We start from the raw sequence: 19716 nt of genomic DNA on the forward strand, positions 1-19716 counted from the left end.
TGTTGTTGAAGACATTTTGCAAGTTTGTATCAAATCAAACCATAAATGAAGTCTTTACATTTGTATATGGCTGCAAAAACCAGAATAACCACTTTTGGACCTTTAAGGGGGCATAACTCTGGAAACCATGATGTGATCTGGCCAGTTTTCGAAAGGAACTCAGATATTATGTCATTACAAATTTTGTGCAAATTTGATTCATGCTGATTGCAACAGGTAGTCTCTATTGTGTTCAAAAGCCAAAAGTAGCAAATTCTGGCATTTTAAGGGGCCATTACTCTGGAAACCATGAAGGGATCTGTCCAGTTTTCAAAATGAACCGAGATAGTATTCCAATGATTAAAGTTGATTGCAAAATGTGGTCTCTGTCGTGTTCACAAGCCAAAAATAGTAAATTTTGGCACTTTAAAGGGCAATAACTCTGGAACCCATGAAGGGGTCTGGTCAGTTTTCAAAATGAACCGAGATATTACGCCAACACAACTTGTGTGCAAGTTTGATTAAAGTTGATTGCAAAATGTGGTCTCTATCGTGTTCACAAGCCAAAAATAGTAAATTTTGGCCCTTTAAGGGACCATAACTCTGGAACCTATAATGGGATCTGGCCAGATTTTGAAAGGAGCCGAGATATTATGTCAGTTCAAGTTGTGTGCAAGTTTGATTGAAATTGATTTCAAATCGTGGTCCCTATCGTGTTCACAAACAAGAGGACCATGATGGTCCTGAATCGCTCACCTCTTCCCACATGACCCAGTTTTGAGTATGACGTCGTTTTTTCTATTATTTGACATAGTGACCTAGTTTTTGAGCTCATGTGACCCAGTTTTGAACTTGACCTAGATATTATCAAGATAAAAATGCTGACCAATTTTCATGAAGATCCATTGAAAAATATGGTCTCTAGAGAGGTCACAAGGTTTTTCTATTATTTGACCTATTGACCTTGTTTTCGAAGGTACATGACCCTGTTTTGAACTTTACCTAGATATCATCAAGGTGAACATTCTCACTAATTTTCATGAAGATCTCATGAAAAATATGGCCTCTAGAGAGGTCACAAGGTTTTTCTATTTTTATACCTACTGGCCTAGTTTTTGACTGCACGTGACCCAGTTTCTAAACTGACCTAGATATCATCAAGGTGAACATTCAGATCAATTTTTATAAAGATCCATTGAAAAATATGGCCTCTAGAGAGGTCAAAAGATTTTTCTAATTTTAGACCTACTGACCTAGTTTTTGACCGCAGTTGACCCAATTTCAAACCTGACCTAGATATCATCAAGATGAACATTCAGACCAACTTTCATACAGATCCCATGGAAAGTATGGCCTCTAGAGAGGTCACAAGGTTTTTTTATTATCTGACCTACTGACCTAGTTTTTTAAGGCACGTGACCCATTTCAAACCTGACCTAGATATCATCAAGGTGAACATTCTGACCAATTTTCATGAAGATCCATTCAAGGGTATGGCCTCTAGAGAGGTCACAAGGTTTTTCTATTTCAAGACCTACTGACCTAGTTTTTGATCGCAGTTGACCCAGTTTCAAACCTGACCTATATATCATCAAGATCAACATTCAGACCGACTTTCATACAGATCCCATTAAAAATATGGCCTCTAGAGAGGTCACAACGTTTTTTCATTATTTGACCTACTGACCTACTTTTTGAGGGCACGTAACCCACTTTCAAACTTGACCTAGATATCATCAAGATGAACATTCTGACCAATTTTTATGGAGATCCATTCACAAGTATGGCCTCTAGAGAGGTCACAAGGTTTTTCTATTTTTAGACCTACTGACCTAGTTTTTGACCGCACATAACCCTGTTTCGAACTTGACCTAGATATCATCAAGATGAACATTCAGACCAACTTTCATATAGATCCCATGAAAAATATGGCCTCTAGAGAGGTCACAAGGTTTTTCTATTATTTGACCTACTGACCTAGTTTTTGAAGGCACATGACCCACTTTCGAACTTGAACTAGATATTATCAAGGTGAACATTCTGACCAATTTTCATGAAGATCTCATGAAATATATGGCCTCTAGAGAGGTCACAAGGTTTTTCTATTTTTAGACCTACTGACCTAGTTTTTGAACGCACGTGACCCAGTTTCGAACTTGACCTAGATATCATCAAGATGAATATTCAGACCAACTTTCATACAGATCCCATGAAAAATATGGCCTTTAGAGAGGTCACAAGGTTTTTCTATTATTTGACCTACTGACCTAGTTTTTGAAGGCACGTAACCCAGTTTCGAACTTGACCTAGATATCATCAAGGTGAACGTTCTGACCAATTTTCATGAAGATCTTGTGAAATATATGGCCTCTAGAGAGGTCACAAGGTTTTTCTATTTTTAGACCTACTGACCTAGTTTTTGATGGCACGTGACCCAGTTTCGATCTTGATCTAGATATCATCAAGATGAACATTCTGACCAATTTTCATGAAGATCTTGTGAAATATATGGCCTCTAGAGAGGTCACAAGGTTTTTCTATTTTTAGACCTACTGACCTAGTTTTGAAGGGACGTGACCCAGTTTCGAACTTGACCTAGATATCATCAAGATGAACATTCTGACAAACTTTCATAAAGATCCCACAAAAAATGTGACCTCTAGAGTGGTCACAAGCAAAAGTTTACGGACGCACGGACGCACGTACGCACGGACGGACGACGGACGACGGACACCGCACGATCACAAAAGCTCACCTTGTCACTTTGTGACAGGTGAGCTAAAAATTGTGAACGGACGACGGACAAGGGCGATCACAAAAGCTCACCTTGTCACTACGTGACAGGTGAGCTAATAAAACAAGAGGGTTATTGATCCTAAAGCGCTCACCTATGTACAAGTCTTCAAGTGTGTTTGTATAAGTACAGAGTTAGGTTTCTTCTATGTGAGCCTACATTATATACATGCCATACATGTACACACTTTTTGAACCTATGGTTATAATTTGAACAATTATGGTAGACAATATAAATCGAAATAGCTACTAATATTCCATTCTTTTCAATATCATTCACATTCAGTATAAAAGAAAGCATTGCTAATTTCGCATCAGGCAAAGATATCAAACAAGATATATAACTCCACAAACGTATGTGTATTGCTTCGCTCGAAATAATTATTTAATTACTGTTTATACTATATTATATATAGACCATTTAAACTACCTGGCGTTTTTATATGCCAATATGCCAATAGATAATGTAACTTGTTAATTTAATCGCTTATGTAGAGACATTTGGACTATATAACAAAAGGGCCATAATGGCCCTATATTATTCCTTTTTTTTGTTTTTTGCTAAATCTTCCAAAACAACCAAGCGAGAAAAAAAAGGTGAGTCGGTCATGGTAAATATTAATCAAGATAACTTCTGAAATCTGTTAAACAAGAGGTTCATGATGGCCCTATATCGTTCGATTGAGATTTGTTGCATGCTTGAACAAAGTTTCTTTCGTAAAGCTTCAAAAACAAAACAAACTAGATTAGTAGGTCATGGTAAAGATAACTCCCGAACTTTATACAGATAGTTCAAATCATTTTGCTGTAGCTTCAAAAACAAGTAGGTCAGTAAATCAGGGTAAAGAATAGTATCGAATATGAGTATTGAAAACTGTATCAAAAGATATACACGTGATCTAAATTTCTATGCTGTACCTTCAAAAACTAGTAAGTAGGTCAGTAGGTTAAGACGAGACTATTCAAAATGAGTATCGAAACCTCTATCGAACATTAAATATGTGGTGAAAAAACTTCAATTACGAACTAGAGCTATCAGTAAAGTTGATGAATGTTCCCCCGCATGCACTGACACAGTACATTGCAATTTGACGCACACAAGATTGCATAATTATGTGGACTGTATGTATATAGACTGTATGTATCGGTATAGTAACAAAAAACAAAGTCCCATAAGTATGCAGAATATTTATCTAAAAGAACGTAACATGCACCATGCACAACTAGGTTTGGTACTGATCACTTGTGTGAAGCTTTATTAAATTGTGTGCAAGGGTTCGGAAGATTAGGCGCGCACAAGATTGCATATGCAGACTGTATGTACATAGTATGTTAAGAAGAAACAAAGTCCCGTAACTCTGCAATTTTTGTCGTTGAAAGAACCTAACATGCCTCATGCACAACTACTGTTGTTACTGATCACTTGTGTGAAGTTTCATTAAATTGTGTCAAGGGGATGAGGAGAGATGGTGCGCACAAGATTGTGTCTATGTATATAGTATAGTAACAAAAAACAAAGTCCCGTAACTCTGCAAAAAAAATTCTGAAAGAACCTAACATGTCCCATGCACAACTACTGTTGTTACTGATCACTTGTGTGAAGTTTCATTAAATTGTGTCAAGGGGATGAGGAGAGATGGTGCGCACAAGATTGTGTCTATGTATATAGTATAGTAACAAAAAAACAAAGTCCCGTAACTCTGCAAAAAAATTTTCTGAAAGAACCTAACATGTCCCATGCACAACTACTGTTGTTACTGATCACTTGACAGACAGACGGACGGACGGACAGACAGACAACCTGAAACCAGTATACCCCCCCTTACAACTTTGTTGTCGGGGGATACAAAAAGTAGGTCAGAAGGTCAAGCTGAAACATTATACATGTGGTCACAATTTCTTTGCTCTAACTTCATAAAGAAGAAAATAGGTCAGTATGTCATAATTAAGACTATTCAAGATGAGTAATTAACTTTTTATCGAACATTATACAAGTAGTTCAAAACTTCAATGACGAAATAGTAGGTCATCAGTAGATTACGATTAAAGGCACTGACCTCCAGATTGTAAACAAAAATGATCTTTTTTTCAAATTGAAGTTTGGTCATATTTTGTGCTTTAGAATATGAGTTTTTGTTTCGAAACTATTTTAAAAATGCCAAATTAAGAAAGAAAGATGACCTTGTTGGAAATCGAACTCGAACAGCCGCGTCAATAAAGAAGCTTTCCGCTGCCGTTACTAATAACGCTATGGATGTTGTTGGCAAACAATATGGAGGCCAGTGCCTTAAAGATAAGTGCAATCTGTATCAAACATTTTACTTGAGGTCCAAATTTGTTTGACATTATTTCATAAATAAATAAGTCTATGTAAAGCAAGGGACCAACCGGGCTGGGCCTATATTGACACCAGTGTTGTGATTTGAACAATGTTTGTAGACACTAGAGACATGCCTCATACCAAATATCTAAGCTATGGACCTTATGGTTTCAGAAGAGAATATTCTCTATATCAGCCAATCTAATAACTGTTGATTCCGAGGCGCAGTCAATTTGGACCCCTTGGTCATGATTTTAACAAAATTGATAGTTAGCCACTAAACAATATTAATCAACTAAATATCTAAGGGGTGGGTCTTATGGTTCTGGACAAGGAGAGTTTTAAAGGTTTTTCTTATACAAGTCAATGCAAAACAAGGGACAACCTGGGTGTGGCATATATTGACACAGGGTCATGATTTGAACCAGCTTAGTAGAGAACCACTAGAGCATGCCACATACTAAATATCTAAGCTCAAGGTCTAATGGTTTAAGACAAGGATGATTTTAAATGTATTTCCGTATACAAGTCTATTTAAACCATGTGCCGCCATCCCCACCCCCTCCCCCCAGGACCGGGGGTATTTTAACCCCTGGGGGATAATTTGAACAATCTTGGTCAAGGACTATATGTAATTCGTATAAGTAATTCTCTGTATAAGTCTATATAAACCACTGACCCCAGGGTGGGACCATATTTGACACTAGTGATATATTTGAATTATCTTCGTAGAGGCCCACTAGATGGGTTTGCCATAAACGAGAAAACAATGGGCAGAACTAAACAAACTGGAATTTAAAAGGGATCTGAGGTTATGGATCCTGCATATCACAGAAACTGCTAAAAGACAAAATTAAAAAGCAGGCACCATATCCAAGGGGTGCTTATACAATACCCAAAACTATGAAAGCGGGAGTATTGGAACAACCCAAGCCGAAGTGTTCAAGCTGATAAACTAAACAGTACCAATAACACGACATTAAAGGCCGTGCTGAACGGTCTTAAATGATCGAAATATAACAGCCCTGATTGACCATGTAACCCTGAGAGCAGGGCCATGCTTCACCCTAGGGGGATAATTTGAACAATCTTAGTGAAGGACCACTATTGGTGATGATGATGATGCTACAAACCAAATATCAAAGCCCAGGACCCTGTTGTTATGGAAAAGAAAACATTACATCAAGGGAGTATAGATATTGCGTTAAAGATTACAGTGATATATTATTCCACTCGATTCCAACGTAAAGTACTTAAAATGAAATTGTATATCTGAAGTCAAATCACAAACGTTATATCCTGAAAAGTATAGAAAAGAAGCCAGATGGTGCTTTAGAATGCGTCATTTGCAGTAAGATTTTTTAGCGACTGATACAGATTTCTACAGATGTAGAGAATGCATCAACATGCAGTAGAAAACGTGATACATATACTTATCAGGTTTGTAGCACGAAAAAGAGCGGCTATACCTGTTTCCTAGTAAGCACAAATACGTGTTTGTCATCCGGTGAAATATAAATATCATGTATATCTCGGCCAAAATTATGTCTTCTAGGTTTCTTGACTTTAGCAGCTAAATCGCTTGGATATACAACTGCCTGTAAACATAAAACATTTAAAACTTGCTATCAGTGATGTTAACAGAAATTACATAAACTCAGCACTTTTGATATACTAAGTCGCTATATATTAATTTTGTATCACAGAAGAGAGCGGCTTGTTCGATGCTACATATTATATGGTAAATGGAGAATGCCGCATACCATATTATCACTAAGTAATTGTGCAGTTATGAATAAAAAAAAACTTCATATCCTTGCGTGTATCAGTGCTATACACTGGGCACGTTAAAGAACCAGGCTGCCTATTCGCAACGAGCTAGGCTAAGTTAGCCGGACAAGCCTGTATCTGATGTCTGATCTCTCTGTCGTGGGGGCTTTGTCTCACTCTGTCCATCTGGTCAGATCGCTCTGTGTCTGTACTAGTAGAGGATGAATTATGCGCCCTGTGTGGCTGCATTTGAACTATGTAAAGCGCCTTTGAACGTGAAATTGATCATGAAAAGGGCGCTATATAAATCTGGTACAATAATAATAATAATAATATCGTCTAACTTTGAGAACATGCTGCATAAGGAAATCAATTATTCGCCATGTTCCACTCTTTCAGAAGTGATAACTGATTTATGAAAAGAGTTAAATATAAAATGAAAGCAAACTGTCATAATTTGTACGTATAAAAACCACTTTTCTAATTGTAATTTTTTAATCTGTGTTTTTTTTTGGTCAACTATTGACATATTTAAGGGTATACTGGACATATAAATTATGAATGACTTCAATTTTCACGGTACATTGAGGTCACAAGGACAATCGATATTGATGCATTCATTATTTGAGACGTTAAATTTTACTTAGAACTTACTTCAATATCAGGTGTTATCAAAATGAACATTAAATCTCGTGTCCAAACTACTGACAACGGGTTTTTAACAGATATAACAAAATTAATGATATTATAAAAAAAAAACTATAAAATAATGTGTGATTGCATCAAAATAGCGTTTAACGCTTTAAGACATTTTGTTCGATTTGTATTATGGTGTAATATGCAAAAAATATAAACTTACTTATTTTTGACAAAAACTTTTAAACGTCCAAACATTTAGAAGATAAAAGGTAAGGGTAAATTTCCCGGAAGCACAGGCCACCCTCAACACAGCTATAGAGCCATGCATTGCAAAGTAGGTCCGCAGCAAAAAGATGCAGTACGGAAAAATATTGTAGACGGGTTGCTACCAAAATCCAACAACAAGTACATTTTACTTGTTTGCAAAATACAGAAAAGGAGGGAGTGTTTGGGGGTGGGGGTAGGGGGCGGGTCAGCGGTAGGGGGTAGGCGTAGATAACAAGGTCGGGTTTTGCGGGGAAAAATGAACGCAGAAAAATGCTTTTCAAATATTCACAAAAATTCACCGTGTCCGAACGTTCAAAATGAGCATGGATAATTTTATTTCACTAGAGCACAAACACACTCATGCATGAAGCATCACCACAATCTTACGATTCTGCAATCGAAAAATATAAATACAATTAACAGTTTCATCAAGTGTGTATATAGTCTATTCTTGAAGATTTCCGGAAGTGGTATTAACATTTTCGAAGACATTTAAAGGTGTGTCATGGTTGAAGCAAACATTATTTATTTCGCTAAGATTTATGTGTTATAAGAAAATAAAGTTGTTAAAACCTGAACCAGAATGTTTTTATCTAAACATTAATTTTAAGATAGCGGTTTTACTTTTAACTTTTAGGTAACAGTTAAAAGGCATTGACTTGCATATATTTTAAGATATAAATTCTAATAGAAAACAAAAATAAAATAAAATAAGGAGGCATACATCCTTAGCCAGTACTACAGACACTACCTTTTGGTGTAGACTATGCTGGAACAACCCAAGCATATAATTATGACATCATACATTCCTTGTAAAAATTACACATTTTATGCAGCTGAAACACTTGGTACTCTAATGTTACATAACTATTCTGAATACAAATAGCTTACTAGACATCACTGACAAAGGAGAAGACAAAGGCAAAAGGTAATGAAATCTTATTATCATATTTAAGTTTTTCAGCTATGATGCATCAGGTACTTTTCTTAAATATCAATTGCAATGTGTTTGGACAATTAATATTATATTCAAACGTTCTATTTATATCGTTGAGTTATTCTCTGTATAAAGTGTTTTTTATCTTTAATTTCATTATTCAACTGTAATGACAAAAACAGACGAAATTACTGTATATATCGTTTAGTTTCGCCGTTTAAAGAATGTCCAGGAAAATGAAACTCCCATCTGAGGATCACAACTGTTCGGCCTTTATTGTTCTACAGTATAATCATGTTTAGTTTCTTTTCGTAAAGGCAATGCAAAAATGGTCAAAAATTCCTTCTATATATTAGTTACTCCCTCTGCAGAATGTTTAAGAGTACAATGATTTCAGTACCTATGAATACAAACAATAACCTTTCTTAAAGATACAGGTTCTGAATATGTTCAAAATATTATTTACACTATCAAATATAGTTTAACTGTTTAACTTTGTACTCAGACATCATAAGATTTCGAAATGTCAGACTGATTTGTTAGATTAAATATCCAGGAGACTAATTTTAATTTAAACAAGTTGTTTTTAATTATTCTTGAATTTCACAATATTTTCTTCAACATTATATCCAAGTCGTCTACATCCAACACTATATGCTTAAAGGGAAAAGTGAGTACATGGCATGTCAAACGTTGCTAAATTATATATGTATGTTATTAGTCGCCGGTTAGAAACCGGCGGCTATATTTGATACGCTTTAGGCTTCTGCAGCTGGTAGGAGAAGTTATTAAAATGTGACAATGAAAAAATGATATTGTAAATAAAAGAAAAATATGACTATCAATGAAAGGCTTACATAAAGAAATTAAGAGCTGAAAATTGCATAAGATTTTTATTATTTCAAAAGATTGCTTTTTAGGAAAATAGGAAAAATGTGTTAAGAACTTATCCCTGTACTCCGTATCAATAGCCCTATCACGTAATCTGAAACATGTAAACATTCTCACTACACTGCAGACGGGTTTACAACCATGTCAGATAATACTTCTTTCCTCCACTTTTCATCGGTTCCTCACTATAGTATTGTAGATTTTACTGGCGACAGCACATTTAATTGGTTGTTGTCTTAGTTAATCATCACAAGACATCAACTCAACCTTACTTAATATGCCAGCATTTTTGTCGAAATTCTTCCCCACCCAGCCAGTTGTGTTCCAAATTCCATACTTATTCGTTATGCTATACAGTTCCTAGACCAATATTTCCATTAAATCCATGATGATATTTAATTCTGCAGCTTGATTTTCCAAGGACTCTCCGATATTCCCCCGTTGTTTACGTTTTTCTTGTTGTTTTCTAATCTAACCTTCATCGTTTGTAAACAAAGCAAGCTTCCGGTTATTCAACGAACTGACAGCATTGACCCGAAAAGTTTTAAATTTGCTTACTTAACTAGTGTCTGCTGGCCGCGGATTGTGCATATTTTTTACAAAATATTTTAAATGTAGTTTTTATTTTCAAAAACAAAATGGCGTCGTGTTGATTATACGGACCTATATTCGATATTAATGTGCCTGAGTGTCCATGGTTATTTAGCGGATGCATCATATGTAACACGGTAGCCTAAATAAATCCTAATAACATCATGACGTATTAGTCATATTTGAACATGTAAGCATATAATAAACAAAAAATTCGTTGAGCTTCACAAATTAGCATAAAATAAAAAGAAAATTTGTTTGTTTGCAGTGTGATATCGAAATAAATCTTCACCGATAAGGGAAACAATTCTGATATTCAATTTTCCCCTTATCGGTGAAGATATATTTTGATATCACACTGCAAACAAACAAATATCCTCTATATATCACATGGTGGTGAGTATTTTGAAGGATTGAGATAATTATTTTGGCATTGTTAAGCACTTCTGAAAATTGGCCTAGTTGCATTCATATTTGAACACCCCTCGTATTTTACAGAACACATTTTTACATCATAATTATATCTATCATAGTCTAGGAAAGTTAAAAATTAAGACTAAAAAGGAGGGGCCGAAATGTGGGGGGGGGGGGGGGGGAAGAAATTACCAATTTGAAATTGTCAAGGGATACCAAATGACCAGAATGGGGATGAGTTGACTTGGGGACGAAATGACTAGTGGACTTGTTGACTTTAAATCTTTAACCACAGACACAACCCCCAGCCACCCCACTCTCTTCCGTCTCTGCCTAAGTTGAGCGAATATTCTTTAGCATTTTAACCTATATTAAGCATAAATGACGATAGTAAAACGCCATTTGCAAAACTTCAGCGCGTTATAAAAATGCATTTTTACCAAAAATTCTTTTAAAATAACAAGATTTGCAACAGTGACACTGACAATGGGAACACTTGCTTGCCGCTTGAACCCAAGCTTTGTACTGTGCGTATCAATAACCGGGTACAAAAATTAATACTCTTACGACTATATTATACCGGATCATCACTTCCTATGATAAAAATCTAAGTTTGGTACCCGCATACGCTATGCGAAGTGCAAAGCGGGGATCTATTCGCAGGGAAGTGTTCCATACAAGTAAGATTGATCGATTTTTAATAATTATTGATTTCTCGTCGGATCCCAAACGTCTGTTGTCAGGACCGGTGTCATTTCGCAGAATAATTACAGAATCGTCGATTGATTTGATACCAAAGATTCATAGGTAGGTGCTAATTTAAAAGCTAGATCGACTATTTTTTTCTACTTTTAGTTTCACTGTTTATTATTATTATTATTTACCAGATTTTATAGCGTTCTTTTCATCTATAAAATAAACGTTCAAAAGCGCTGTACAAACTACATATCACAGAATGATATGGACATACAATACAACACAAAAATATATCAACAATAAAAGGTATTTAGCCTGAATCGGGTTTTACTCTACCTTTAAATTGTACTAGATATTGTAAAGAACAATAGACAATAGGAAATAATTCCATTTCAAAGCTTGTTTTTCAGTGTAAAGTGAGTTTCAATAGACTTTGAAGAAAAAGTGTGTTTTCAATGATCGTTTGAAAGCATCCAAGCTTTTAGCGTCTCTAATGGTAGCCGGAAGAGCATTCCATAACTTCGGTGCAGCTGATGAAAAACTACGACCACCGTACCTCACAGTTTTGCTTTTTGGAACAAATAGTTGTTTTGAGTTGTTCTTGGATCTCAAATTTTTTGCTGGCTGGTAAAGTTCCAGCAAATCTTTAACATAGATTGGTGACTGGTCATGCAATGCTTTGTATGTGTGAACTAGAATTTTAAAGTCAACTCTATGAGTAACTGGTATCCAATGCAGTTCTTTCAATACCGGCGTAATGTGATCATAACGCGATATTCTCGTTACAATTCGAGCTGCAGTGTTCTGAAGACTTTGAAGTCTATTCAGCAAGACCTTCGGAACACCATACAAGAGCGCATTGCAATAATCAAGGCGTGAAATAACGAGTGAATTTACTAGAGATTTTGTAGCATCTGTATTTAGATATTTCCTGATGTGGCCTATTTGACGTAGCTGTCCGTACCCTGATCTACAAACTGAGTTAATATGTTTTTCCATGCTCATTTTGGAGTCTAAAAAGCACCAAGATTCCTTACACATTTAGATGGTTTAATGTTCTCTTCTCCAATTTTCACAGTAACCGATTCAATATGTATTTCGTTTTTTTTGAGAGGTAAATACAATGACTTCAGTTTTATCGGCATTGATTTTCAACATGTTGTTGTTCATCCAAGATACGATTTCTATGAGACAGTTTTCAACACAACGCAAGGCATCCTTTTGGGAGACCGGATTTGTTGGTTTGAAAGATAAATAAAGCTGCCCATCGTCGGTGTAAAAATGATGATTTAGTCCATGTTTCTTGCATATTGTACCAACTGGTTTAGTGTACATTGTGAAAAATTTTGGTCCGAGAACGGACCCCTGTGGGACACTGTATGTCATTTGCACTGGTTTTGACCATTCACCATCTATGGTCACTGTTTGGTAGCGGTCGCTCAGATATGAAGTTATCCATTCAAGTGGTTTCCCTGCGATACCAAAGTGGTCATGGAGGCGGTGCAATAGTGTCTTGTGTTCGATGGTGTCGAAAGCAGCCGAAAGGTCAAGCATCACTAACATTGTTACATCATTTTGGTCAAGGGAGTTGAGAATGTCATTTTGAACTTTTAGTAATGCAGTCTCAGTGGAATGAAATTTTCTGTATGCAGATTGGTGTTCTTCGTGGAGACTGTTCAAAGACAAGTGGCTTTCCAAACGAGCATCGACTACCTTTTCAAGTATTTTAGACACGTACGGTAAATCAGATACAGGTCTGTAGTTCTTCAGAACATTTGCATCTAGATCTGACTTTTTGATGAGTGGTCTGATCAACGAACTTTTGAAGGATTTCGGTACATATGCTTTCTCCAAAGAATAATTGATTATTTTAGTGAGAGATGGTAGCAGTTCTTCTAAGCCTTCTTTTAAAAGTCATGTTGGAAGTGGATCTAGCTCACACGATTTACTTGCAGATTTTGAAATAACTTTTTTCACTTCATCCTGTGAGACTGGAGTGAATTCAACAAGTTTATCTATTTGCGTGTTCGAAATTTCCTGTTTCTAATCTTTTTATTTAAGGTATTAGATCACTAATAGTAATGTTTACAAAATGGCCTGTGCTTGATATATTCTGAAAGGTAACCATGTTTTGCACTATTTTATAATTTTTAAACAACTTTTACCGTGCCGTTTTTTATAAATTTTGTATAACTTATGGTATCTCCTCAAGCTCAAGTCGAGACAGATTTCAAAGTGATAGCCACTATCCAAAACGTTTGCAGAGAACTCATTTTACCATTAATTTTAATAAAAGAAACATCAAACTATTGGTAAACAATTTATAAAACACAAAATAAAAATGTCAGTATCATTTTCTCTATGGTGCCTCAAGTAAACGGATTTAATGAGACTTTATACTTCAACATTGAAAAAATAAGGTCGAATACTGTGTTTCTGTTTTGAATTTTGCTTACTCCATTTAAAAATAACCTTAGGGCAGACGTAAAACCTACCTAAAATTCTTCCACAATATATAATCTAAGAGTAAACGCAAAATAGAGAACTTTCACCGCGTGTAACTCAATATTTTTAAAGATGTGTAACTCTACCCCTTCTGTTTAAGTAGTAAATTCACTTTGAACACCAAGAAATCGCTTATAGGATTCATCTTTTTCCATTTTTATACAAGAAATAAAAAATAAGTCTTGAAAGAAGTAAAAACTTACTAGAAACAAGAGGACCAAGATGGCCCCTTGTCGCTCACCTGAGAAACACACCATAACACATCATAATAGTGTAAACATTCTTGACCTGGTGATTTCATTGAAAAAAATATTCTGACCAATTATCATTAAAATTGGAGCAAAAATCTTGAGTATAAGTAAGTATTTTCTTTGATTTGACCTAGTGACCTAGCTTTTAACCCCAGATGACCTATATTAGAATCTAACCTAGATTTCATCAAGGCTATCATTCTGACCAAATTTCATGAAGATCAATTGAAAAATACAGCCTCTATGGCATACACAAGTATTTTCTTTGATTTGACCAAGTGACCTAGTTTTTGACCCTGACCACCTATATTCGGACATGACCTTGATTTCATCAAGGCAACCATTCTGACCAGATTTTATGAACATCCATTGTAAAACACAAGGTTTTACCTAGATTTGACCTAGTGACCTAGTTTCTATACCCAGATGACCCATATTCGAACTTGACCTAGATTTCATCAAGGCTATCATTCCGACAAAATTTCATGAAGATCAGTTGAAAAAAATTATCCTCTATTGCATACACAAGGTTTTTCTTTGATTTAACCTTGTGACCTACTTTTTGACCCGTATGACCCATATTCGAACCTGACCTAGATTTCATCAAGGCAATCATTCTGACCAAATGTCATGAAGATCAATTAAAAATATAACCTCTATTGCATACAGAAGTGTTTTCTTTGATTTGATCTAGTGACCTACTTTTTGACCCAAGATCAAACTTAACGTAGATTTTATCAAGGCAATCATTTTGACCAAATTTCATGAAGAGCAATTGAATAATACAGCTTCTATCGCATACACAAGGCTTTGCTTTGATTTGACCTAGTGACCTACTTTTTAATCCAAGATGACCCATATTCAAATCTGACCTAGATTTCATCAATGCAATCATTCTAACTTAATTACAGGAAGATCAATTGAAAAATATAGCCTCTATCGCATACGCAAAATTTTTCTTTGATTTGACCTGGTGTCCTAATTTTTAATTCCAGATGATCCATATTCGAATTTGACCTTGATTTTATCAAGGCAATCATTCTGACCAAATTTCATGAAGATCTATTGAAAAATACAGCGCCTATCGCACACACAAGTTTTTTCTTTGATTTGACCTAGTAACCTACTTTTTGACCCAAGATAACCCATTTTCAAATTCAGTCTAGATTTCATTAAGGTTATCATTTTGACCTAATTTCATGAAGATCAATTGAAAAATGCAGCCTCTATCGAATATACAAGCTTTTCCTTTGATTTGACCTAGTGACCTACTTTTTAACCCCAGATGACCCATATTCAAACTTGACCTAGATTTCATCAAGGCAATCATTCTAACCGAAATTCATGAAGATTAATTGAAAAATACAGCCTCTATCGCATGCACAAGGTTTCTCCTCTGATTTGACCTAGTGACCTAGCTTTTAACCCCAGATAACCCATTTTTAACCTCTTTCTAGATTTTATCAAGGTAATCATTCTGATTAAAATTCACGAAGATTAATTGAAAAATACAGCCTCTATCGCATACACAAGGTTTTTCTTTGATTTGACCTAGTGACCTAGTTTTTGACCCCAGATAACCCATTTTCAAATGCAGCCTAGATTTTATCAAAGTTATCATTCAGACCATTTCATGAAGATCAGTTGAAAAAATACAGCCTCTATCGCACACACAAGCTAAATGTTGACAGACGACAGACAGACGACAGACGACAGACGCCGGACATCGAGTGATCAGAAAAACCTGAGTATTGCTCAGGTGAGCTTAAAAGGAAAATAAGGAAACAAATTGGTCCCAGTAGGGCTTGAACCTACGGCTCCCATAAGAATTGCAGTAAAAGTAGCTTTATGGTAGGAATTGAATACTCTTCAAAAAGGAGGTTCTCTATTAGTGATCTAATACCTTAAAGACAATTCATGGTAAAAATGCATTTTTTAAAATTAGCTGAAATGTTTCAATATGTGTTTTATGATCGTCATCTATGCTCAAAACATATAAAAAATGCTAAAACAAATTCGCTAAACTTAAGCAGGGGCAGAGGAGAGTGGGGTGGGTTGGGGTGATCCTGACCCCAAGTGTCTGTGTCTTTAACGGGAGGTCACTCCACTACAGAATGTTTTTAGTCACTACTGAGGAGGTTCATGTTTAAGACGTAAGCTATTTCCTTTTCTTTGATAAACCATCACTTACTTTTGTTTTCACATTTGTACCACGTTGGTTTGCAGTGATCTTTTCCTTAGCTTAGGTAAACTCCAAGGTAGTATTAACAAGACGTTCCGTGAAATACAACAATTTAGCAACTTACATGATATGTTTTTCTGACTCTCCTCCGCAAATTTTGTCTTGTCTAACATTTTTTGACAGGTGTTTATATTCATATAGAAACCGGTGCATTTTCGTTCAGAAGCAGCGGAACGCAAAAATATCGTATAGAAGCCGTTTTTATTAACCACCGTGATATTGGGACCAGCACATGCATGGGTGAGCATCATTCGGTTTTACCGATTCCTTGTTACAATATCATTCTCATCTTGTGGTGATAACTTATAACTTTTGCTATGTTTCAATTCATTTTGTAATATTTCTGTGTAGTAGATGCGTCACAAAACAATAATTTCATTTGAAGCTTTGTCTGCTTTTTATTTAAGACATAGAATGCTTTTTGTTCTAGACATAAACTATTCCTTTTCTATTCATGTGAGAGCGTTTGGGGTCTGCATTTTCTTTCCGACACCATTTTATCGCATAGTCATGAATAGATTATTTCAGAGATGTTTCAAAGTTTATAGACAATGGAGTTATATAATTTGAACCTTTAGAAAAAATATTTCTGATTCTGTTATCATATATTATTTTAATACAGATGAGTCTCTAAAATACTAGACAAATCAATAAACTCGATTTCTTTATTAAGGAAAGAAAATTTGAGAAAATTGCATTTATGATCGGATTCAGAATCAATGATTGAGCCGCGCCATGAGGAAACCAACATAGTAGCTTTGCGACCAGCATGGATCCAGACCAGCCTGCGCATCCGCGCAGTCTGGTCAGGATCCATGCTGTTCGCTTTCAAAGCCTATTGCAATTAGATAAACTGTTAGCGAACAGCATGGATCTTGACCAGACTTCGCGGATGCGTAGGCTGGTCTGAATCCATGCTGGTCGCAAAACCACCATGTTGGTTTTCCCATGGCGCGACTCATATGATGCCTGAGAAAGTGTTGCATATAACTTTGAATCAGAGACGCAGCTTTGTGAAATAGATGTGTACGTACAACAATATCACCAGCTTCTTGTAAAACCTCAATGGCTGCAGAAAACGCAGTGTTTAAATATCTTTGTTACAGTGAGAAAGTCTAAGCTTTCTAACATTATTATCAAATCAGTACTGTAATGATACTTTTCAAAACATTTAATAATTTTCGTATTTAAATTTCAGATATCCTGAGACTTTCCTCTACCACATGGGTGCGAATGAGTTTTAAAAAAATGAGGAATATTTACTGGGGTCAAGTGTGGCATATAGGCCCCTGAGGGTCAAGTGCAGTCCCCTGAAGCAGTGGTCGAAATTAGCGTCGTTCGATAGCACGTGGCTACTGAATTTCAGCACGGGCTACCGATTTTCCGCAGATAGAAGCCCGACAAGGCTACCGTTTTTTTCCCTGTGATGAAAAACACAACATGCTAATTAAATGCGTATAGCATCGTGATTTCCTACGAACTTCATTAATAAACGCTTATTGTTCAAAAACATGGTTAATCGACAATTTCTTTTTTTAAAAGTTGTTTTTGTACTCGCACATGTTGACAATAAAACACAAAGTGTCAAAGACGTAACCGGAGCGCTAATTGGCTAAATATAATCACCTCTGTTGTAACGGATAATTTGATTCGCTTTCACACTTTCACACGCGAAAATCTCACAAGTACCTAAAGTAGTACAAAATATATCTGTGACATTGGTTATGTTTAGTTAAAAAATGAACCTTGAGGCTTGTCCTACCTGCTTGAGAAAAAACCTTTGTCTTGGCAATTCAGCAAAATTACTGTAATACAAAGATGTGTAGTCAGCTGTCATTTTTCGTTGAAGGGACCAGGACTATGATCCATAAAAACTGCTTTTATTCTCACATATTAAATGAGTAAAGACATAACCGTCAGATGTAAAACACATGACTGAAATTGATAACGTGTGTTAACAGAACAAAAAGGAAGAATCTTTTTCCCTGTATTTTAACCACACTTAATTTCAGATTTTATAACCAGGGATATGACTAAACACTGGGCAGCTATCCGGGACGATTTTTTTTCTTTTTGGGGTAAGTATGCAACTCATTACTCCTTCGGCGAGATTCTATTTAATAGCGGTGGAAATAAAAGCAAATACGTTACTCCATTTTTTTTTCTGAAAACGCAATTTTGAGCAGCGGCTTCGTAAACCATAGAATCAAAATTTAAGACCAAGGGTCCTTTGTTTTATCTTCATAGTCATTGAGTGATATACTTACCTATATCTGTACAAAATTAAAGTTAAACAGACCAATAAGAAATAGTGTAAAACACCTTTAAAATTAATTACCTGGCGTTTTTTATTTGGTATTTACCAGCACTAATGTCACAAATTTTGAATTACATACACTCAACTATCTCTTTGAGGTATGAAGGTATTAAATGCATCCGCTACTATTTTCTACATAAAATTAACAACTTATAACATATTTTTATCAAGATTTCTAGCCTTTCACTTCCTGCGAGACTACCCTTGTCTTGAAGGTCTGTCTTTAGGCAATCGAAATATACCCAAAAAATATGGGGTTGACCATAATGCAGTGAAACCATGGTCACGTGACTGAGACACGTGATGAAAACGTTAATATTGCGTAGGTAGACATCAGGAAATACCTACTTTCACTTTCATTTTACAAGGCAGCTTCCAATCAACTTTTGAAGCATATAACGTAGCTTAAAATCATCTGCGGACATTCCTTTTTACAATCAAGCATAAATAAAGCTTATATCTGGCATGAAAATGGCATTTACTAGTCGGGAAAATTGCACTATATATTGATATGGACTACATTCGAGTGGACAACGGAGGCATATCCGGCTAACTGCCCCCTTCATGCCTTGAGAAGTTCGTCCACAGTTACCTTTCAGTAGGAATTATGTCACTATGATATGCTGTAAATTTTTGTATCTTAACAATTTTAATGTATTATTATTAAGAATCACTGAAATTATTGTCATTGCTTTTAAGAACTTTTTCCTGGATAAATAGTTTAAATAGCAACTGTTACCGATTTATCAAGTATTTCTTGAGTCATTTATTTAAGTTGTCAAAACAATTATTTGTTGAAGAAGTGCAAAAAGATTTAAGATTTCTTCATTACAAAGGTTTCCAATCAACACCTGTAAATGATTAAAAGGTTTTATAGAGATAAAAAGTTGTATGCATACTATATTGTCCAAACATTTTCGTTACCTTGATGCCGAAATTTCACTGGTTAATGTAAACTGCGTATCTAGTTCTTAAGTGGTTTTATTTGTCATAAATGCTTGTACTTTCACTTCAACATGGTAGTCAGTTTTTCAAAGAAGGAAAAAGAGCTTTATACTTGACATTCAATGTTAACTTTGACTAAGGAGCAAAACCTATTTTTAC

The 19716-nt window shown here is 35.5% G+C and overlaps 1 protein-coding gene across 3 annotated transcripts in view; it reads right to left on the reverse strand.

Annotated features, from left to right (window-relative positions):
• Positions 1-19716, reverse strand: part of LOC123540722 (plexin A3-like) — a 181979-nt gene that overhangs the window by 107036 nt on the left and 55227 nt on the right. For all 3 annotated transcript variants that reach the window (XM_053545547.1, XM_053545543.1, XM_053545549.1), the window contains one exon: positions 6562-6690. In XM_053545547.1, the coding sequence (XP_053401522.1) occupies positions 6562-6690 (129 nt within the window). The remainder of the gene's footprint in view (positions 1-6561; positions 6691-19716) is intronic.

This window comes from Mercenaria mercenaria, chromosome 1, assembly GCF_021730395.1.
Source record: "Mercenaria mercenaria strain notata chromosome 1, MADL_Memer_1, whole genome shotgun sequence".
In the NCBI taxonomy this organism is placed as follows: Eukaryota; Metazoa; Mollusca; class Bivalvia; order Venerida; family Veneridae; genus Mercenaria; species Mercenaria mercenaria.